Raw genomic sequence first — 7,549 nt, 5'->3', positions numbered from 1 at the left:
CTTTCTCACTCAAAATTGTTATCTTCACTTTTTCCTCCAGGTGCTTTTGCTGAGGACTGACAAACAAGGAGTGAAGATACGACAAGGAGATCATTGGGATTTCTTTGCCATCAAACTTGTTCTTACAAAAACACACCAAAGACGTCTTTCTCCAAACCCAAGCCCTTTGAGGGAATCTCTGCCATCAACTAAGCCAATATAAGCCCAATATAATGATCTTCAGTGACTCTCTCAGTCCAACAAGAAAAATATATTAACTGAACTTCAACACTTTGTCCAATGCGTAACTGCAGAGCAGATCCTCAATTGGATGTATGTCCACTTCCAACACAGACATAAGCAACCTTTTTGGACTTTTCTCTACCCATTTTTAACAACGACACTCCCTGATGATCACAAGGGAATATGTCATCATATTTCTGCTGGGATCCTGCTTCCTATTGGACTACAGCTCCCAAATCCCACTGCAGACTTCACTACAGAACAAAACTAACAGGGACACAGTGATATCACCAAGGAGAGGGAAAGGAAGTCACAATGCCCGGCTTCCTTTGGGGGAAGTGACATCATTAGAGGGAAAGATGAGGCTAAGGAGACATGGAAGGTCAAGGGTCCAGCGTATTAAAAGAGGCTGGGTGTGGAACCAGTTCTTTGTCCTGGAGGAGTACATGGGATCTGAGCCACAATATGTTGGAAAGGTAAGTAAATATTCATTTACAGCTAAAATAAGTACTTTGTTGAGAATAAGAGTACCTCAGCAATCACAAACAGACAATTTAAGATATTGAACAATCATAAGTGAAATAAACAATGTTGATTGTGTAGAAGTACCAATACCATTAGGACATAAGAGACTAAATAAATGTGGCCCTAATACTGATCCCTGTGGGACATCATAGTAGGTGTTTAGAACAGTGGATTTACAAAAAGAAACCCTCCAGAAATAAAAAGAATACGATCGTAGGATTCTATGGAATACATTTAACCACCTTTCAGCTATGCTGCTATCAGCAAGGAGAGACAAAGTAGTTTGTTGTAACATGTGTAACATGTAAATCTAATTAAACAAAAAATAAACTAAAGAGAAACGTTTCATCAAAACACTAAAACAACATAAAGATCAGGTGTCAAAGAAGACTGTGACGTGGCAAAAGTCAAGGTATACCCTACTTTCCAAAAGGCTTGCTAACTGTTATACAGTATATTGAGCCATGTCACACTTTGTCCACATTTATGGTTTTGACTTGTGCTGACGTAAACAAATTTGTTTGTGAATTATTTCTTTTGAAAGCCAGACCTCAATTCATTTATATATTATCTGATCCGAAAATCTTCCAGACTGGCAGTAATGGCAACAGATTCCCAATACAGCACTGTTTTATCCTCCATTTGTGCTTGGCATTGGTTTTTGAGAGGTGAGGGTCAAACTAAAGGGGAGGGGGGAGAGTTTTCAGTCCTCTTTGTTGTCTGAGTCTCCTCTCTGTAGATTCTGCCTCCAGGATCGATGGCTGCACTGCTGAGGAGTTGAAGACAATACCCAAGGGGAGGATGTAAGGAAGGGCAACTTATAAAATAAAGGGAGTCACAATTAGGGCAAGCTTTAAACAATACATCCCCAATGAGTACAGTGGTGTTGCATGTGCATTGTCATTTTCTGATATTTCCTGTTACCTGTTGGCTTCCACAGGAACACCAACATACACATCAGTAATTACTCTGTGTCATGATACACAGCTTAAACTAGTATCTCCTTTTACTATGTGTAGCACATGGTTTTAAATTATCATAAAACAGTTTATTATAATTGTCTTCATCTTTATATTATGCGTGTCAAAAAACAAAGTTCAGTTTGGTTAACATTTGGATTTAAATCTGGACGGCAAATCCAACAATGGCTCATGCAGCTGCAGGTTGCTACAAGCCTTACTCCCCATAATTTCACACTTGTTCATTTGGTGTGACAGCAAGGTTATGCATACAAAGACAAGAGTGTGAAGCCACTACACAGGAAGATGGGACAGGAGAAATGGAATGAAATTTAAAAGTTATGTTGTCCTTTTCAGAGTAATAACATATAGAAGTGAGATATTTGCAATAGCTTACCCATTTGTGAGCCTCGTTTGGTAATGTAAACTAACTGAGATGAAAATGTCAGCACACTGCTGGTACCATATCTTTGTGAGATTACTGGTAGTTGGGCTCATAAATGGTCTCAGTTCTGCATATTCAAATCATCTAACCACAGACAACTCAGTTGTGATAATCACTTGCGCGCACCACCTCCAAACGACATCCCTGAAAGTATTAGCGGGAGTTCAGGATAAGGCTGTGGATGTGATCGGTTTGGCAGACTTGTTGGCCAGAAACCCCCCTCTAGCCAGAAGACTAGCAACAGCATTTTCTCTGCAGGAGGCCTGGCAGATAGAGAGAGAGGTAGAGAATATGTGCGTGAGGGAAGGAGAGAGGTAAATACAGGGTCAGAGCTGAAGACATCAGTTAGCTAGATTGTGACTGGATCAAGACAACCCCTGGTAGAAAGTACATACAAGGGACTCCTTCCTGGTACTAGCACAAAAATGTCTCGGTTTTGGTTATATTGTTGACAAAAGTTCACTCAGTTTGGTGTTATTATAAGTGACTACTTTCACAGTCAACAGACACCTGTGTATGCTTGTATTAAACCACTGCAATTATATTTACATTTCCACTAATTCTGGAATACTCTATGAGTATAATTAGACAACACTACAGTTCATTGTGGATTACAGCTGGGGGATTGTATTAAGGAAACGTTCCATACAAAAATATGATATCCGCAATAAGAACTGTCCCTTTGCTTCATTTAATTGCTTAGGTCAATTTCTGCATCACACAGACTTTTGCAGCACACATACCGTCATAGACTTGGGCAGATGACAAAGTTTATGTCACTTGGACTTCCAAGGTCATACAAATGTGTAATCTATCATTGCCCTTTAGACAAGTAGGCACAGTAGTGGAAAGACCTGCATGTTAACATCAGGATGATTACTTAGGATACTTATGACAACAATACTGTTCTTATCGAAATCTTAATTGGAAAGGTAACATTTATGAATGAGCATAAGACACAACCGGAAAAAAAATAAATAAAGTTTGACTTGATACTGATGTTAGAAGAACAGTCAGATGAACATTTTTTCTTATTGGTTATCCCACCAACATTGCCAACATTATCATCCCTACAGCATATTTACAAATTATTTCTAGTTTCTTTGTTAAACGTTTGAACTGATGAAGGTTTATAGGTTCTCTTTTTTTCCCCCAAGATTAACGTCTTTTGTCCTTCTACATTGTCTTAGATAAGATAAGATAAGATAAGATAAGATAAGATAGGACTTTATTCATCCCCATGGGGAAATTAGGGTGTTACAGCGGCAGGAAACAACAGTGCAAGATGCAAAAAGATACAAAAAAATAGAATACAGCAGACAAATATGTACAAAAATATTTACATACTGCATCAGGTAAAAATTACAGTGGCTAGTCAGAAGTTGAAACAACCAACTTGTGTAGGTTGAGGGTTGAGGTGTTAAGGAGGTTAAATATGTATATTGATATTGACATTCATGAATATCATGAGTAAAACAACAAACTCCAATAGGAGTTGTATTACCAAGTAATTGCAACTAGAAACACAGTTTTGGTGATGGGATTCTAATGATCTCCTCAAGAAGAATATTTTCGTGTTTAAATGGGTTTATTATTTGCCTGAAATAATTTCTTATGTGGTTCATCACCGTTGCTTATGGCTCAGGAAGAGTGGATGGTGGTGTGATTCGGTTTAGTTTTCTGCTATAGTAGAGATGCTTTCAGGGCAGGGGGTCTTATTTAAATGAAGATGTGGGAGTAAGTGACCGATAGACTGCTAATTCCTTTAAAAATTGCTTGCTGACAAATCCATATCCAATCATCCGCTGCACTCTCACAATCAACAGTCTGTCAGGGACAGGTCAAGCAACAACATAAGGATTAAGTACACAATCAACACTTTTAAATCAAGATCCAGTGCCCTCACACTGGTGATGTTTACCTCTAGCCCACAGCAGATGTGTTCTCTTCAGCTATTGCTAAATGGCTGGTTACTCTTCAAGCATTATTACCTCCAGTTTCCTGCATTTTATTTCTAACTGTGACAATGTGCCTGGTACTGTGTTCTCAAAAACTGTGGGCATGTCCTGTATTGGCAGGTGTTTATACTTATTTACATCATTATGAATTTATATCGTTTAAATGCTTTGGCTGACTTTGTTTAACCATTTTACCACAAGCAATGTAAGGAGCAAAGGAGTTTAATTCATACTGACATTTAAATGAGCTGGTTTATTGCGTCTGTGATCAGCTACCTCTGTAAATAATCCTGGCAGAACAAATCCTTTGTATTTTCAAACAACAATCTTCCAATCACATTATAGAGTGAGATGCACTAATTCCCCTTTTCCCGATATGGGCAAAACAAAAATAGTTTTTGCCATGTCAGAACTGCTATCAAAAAGCCCACACAATGTACAAATGTTTGCACTGTGACTCACATCAGTTTATTTGAATAAAAATATTTGAAAACTGCCCTGTCCTGTAGTCCTCTGCTGTAGTTGTGGGCAGTTAGAACACGTGCAAGGGCTAAAGAGGCAGTCAGCGTGAGTAAGTTATTCTTCACTGGTGCCCAGCCAGAAAGAAGTTGTGCCCAGGGGCATCTAATCTGCTGTGGGTGCTAATCGCAGCTTGATTATCACTGGAAGAGGCAGGGCTCTGTGGAAGAAGGGGGGCAGTAGAAATTCGATGACCCCCACGCCACTTGGTCTTTCAGTCAGAGCTTTTGGTGCTAAAGCCTCTGGTAGCATATATGGAGCCAGGCAGGTTTAGAGGCTTAAGGCAGAGCAGGAAACCTGCTTGGAACAAAGGAGATACAACTGAGCACACGTATGCACACACACACACACACGCACACACACACACACACACACACGCGTGGCATTAAATGCAGCTAAGAGACAAATAAGCCACACAAATAAAGTAAAACGTTTGCTTATTAATTTCTACATCTCTACTTGACTTACAAATGACTGGATCCCCCTTAAATAGTGAACTACATCAATGGCAACATTTTTGACCTCATGTTATCTAAAAATGTATGAGAGACTATACGACCCAGCTAAACTTATCTGTTCCTCATTCCTGATATTTAGAACACAGAAAAAAATTGTGTATTATACTGTTTAGAGAAATTATTATCTCGTGTTATTACACAAATTGTAATAATTTTAGAAATTTAAGACTGTTTTGTGTGTAGCCTGACTATATCATAATTATTAACAAATAAAGGAGGTGATGGGGTGCAAATGATTACCATACCAAGAACTAATGCCACTATAATAATAATAATAATAATAATAATTACTTTACATATAGCTGAAAACCCTACGCCATGGAAATTCTGTCTGCTGAAACCTAGATATCTCCGTAGATAGTATATTTCTGATAGACAAGTAATGGCCGTTAATGTTATAATAGCAGCTATACAGCCAACACAGATGAATAGGTGTATCTAAGAGATAAAAGTATACGGGGCTAGGTTTATAGCAAGTTGTAAATAAGTCTGACAGATATATTCTGTACATATGAAACATATGAAATTGCCCTGTAATCACATTTTTTTTTAAAAAGAAACAAATAAAAATCTACAAAACAGCCAGGTGTACAGCATAGATTAGATCCGTGGATGTAGTCGGGGAGCTCATACTGGTCCGTCCACTCTGTGTTGCCCAACAAACAGTTTTCCCATACACCACCGACATAAAAGAGTCATCTTTAACTGTTGACAGGACAAATCAAACTGAATATCAGGTTGGATTCACAATATATAGGCCGAGCAAAACCTGTAGGGTCAGTGAGGCAAACACTAATGACCATGTACAGTGTTTCTGGCCTTCGTGCCAGATGGCAGTTTTCATTACTGAGACTGGTATTCAGTACTCCTAGCAAAAAGTCAACTCTGATGCTTGCTCACTTGAGACATTTCTCATTAAGTCAAGGGGATCCATGTCTCACGTCTGGAGACTCCAGTGGGTATGATCCAAATACTTGGTGAGACTGTAGTAGTATTTTATTAAACGTCATGGATTAAAAACCCATATAAGAGTAGAAATTTAATTGTTGGAGTTCAAGGATTTATGAACACAGAGCTGGAAGGCAGATGTGCTCATACATCATTAATTTACCTTTTTCTGTGGTCCGTGTCTTATGGCATGTTCAAGAATGAGACACAAACATCCGTAACTCCATAAATGTTATTCTATTTTCGTCACAAATGAAGATTCGATTAAGTGCACTGCATTATTCATATGCCAGCACACACACACAACCACACAGCAATGGCAAAAAATGTGACTTCAAAGCAGAAGACTATCAAATCTGTGCAACTTTCAACCATTTAATAATAACTATATATGTGTAGGGCTGTTTAACTGGGTTGGCACAGACTGGTACTTGCCAAGTGCAACTCATTTCTGCAATTAATAACTCTGGTCTTTAATGTGTAGTTGCTGTTATTGATAAGTATTATGAGGCATCTCAAGCTGACTCTGCATGGAGCTGTGTCCAGTGGAAAGGTGGTCTATTTAAAATCAAACTGAATGAGTCAAACAGTTTCAAATTTCCCTCATCCAGCAGATGCTTTCCCAAAGCAATCACCTACTTTGCCTGCGACTAAAACTAGTATTACTAACAAGGCACACAGAAGTGTAGGGCCCAGCAGTGATTAGGAGAAATACTAATTCACCAAGACTGGTGGTGCTCATGCCCCCAACTGGAATGCTTCAAAATCTAATTTGCAGTCTGATGGTCCACGTGTGCCATGGGAATAATCTGGGAACTCAATTAACAGAAAACTAATGAACTTTAGTTTGCTTTTATTACAAGGCTTGAAAACACAAAAGAAATACCACTGTACTTAGACAATAGTTCTATCTTTGAACATGTTTTGAACAACATTTATGGCTTCTTTTCATGTAACATCTTGTGAAAAACAGTTTTCTTTTCTGTCTTTATCTGCACACATTCAGAGTCCTCTGTCTGTATATATCATAATTTTGCATGTCATAGTACATTTAGTAAGGACCCTCCTTAGCACTGATGCTTCACAGCAAGAATGTTCAGGGTTCGAATCCATGGGCCGACTGGGCCTTTCTGTGTGGAGTTTGCATGTTCTCCCTGTGTCTGCGTGGGTTCTCTCCAGGTACTCCAGCTTCCTCCCACTGTCCAAAGACATGCTGGTTAGGTTCATTGGTGATTCTAAATTGGCTGTCGGTGTGAATGTGAGTGTGAATGGTTGTCTGTCTCTCTGTGTTAGCCCTGCGATAGACTGGCAACCTGTCCAGGGTGTACCCCACTTCTTGCCCAATGACTGCTGGTATAGGCTCCAGCCCCCTCACGACCCTAGAGAGAATGAATGAATATTGGAGTGGTCATTGGGACTGACTTTTATTGATTCATGTTTGTATTAGAGATCTTC

General features: G+C 39.0%; 1 protein-coding gene across 1 annotated transcript in view; it reads left to right on the top strand.

Moving 5' to 3' along the window:
* Nucleotides 1–389: 389 nt before the first annotated feature.
* Nucleotides 390–7,549, top strand: part of cdh12a (cadherin 12a) — a gene marked incomplete at its 5' end in the record, with an annotated part of 48,751 nt that continues 41,591 nt past the window's right edge. The window contains one exon of the mRNA XM_084546206.1: nucleotides 390–698. Within this exon, the coding sequence (XP_084402332.1) occupies nucleotides 390–698 (309 nt within the window). The remainder of the gene's footprint in view (nucleotides 699–7,549) is intronic.

The sequence above is a fragment of the Chelon labrosus genome (genome assembly GCF_963514085.1).
Source record: "Chelon labrosus genome assembly, chromosome: 6".
Lineage (NCBI taxonomy): Eukaryota > Metazoa > Chordata > Actinopteri > Mugiliformes > Mugilidae > Chelon > Chelon labrosus.
This window is presented reverse-complemented; position numbering and strand designations above follow the sequence as displayed.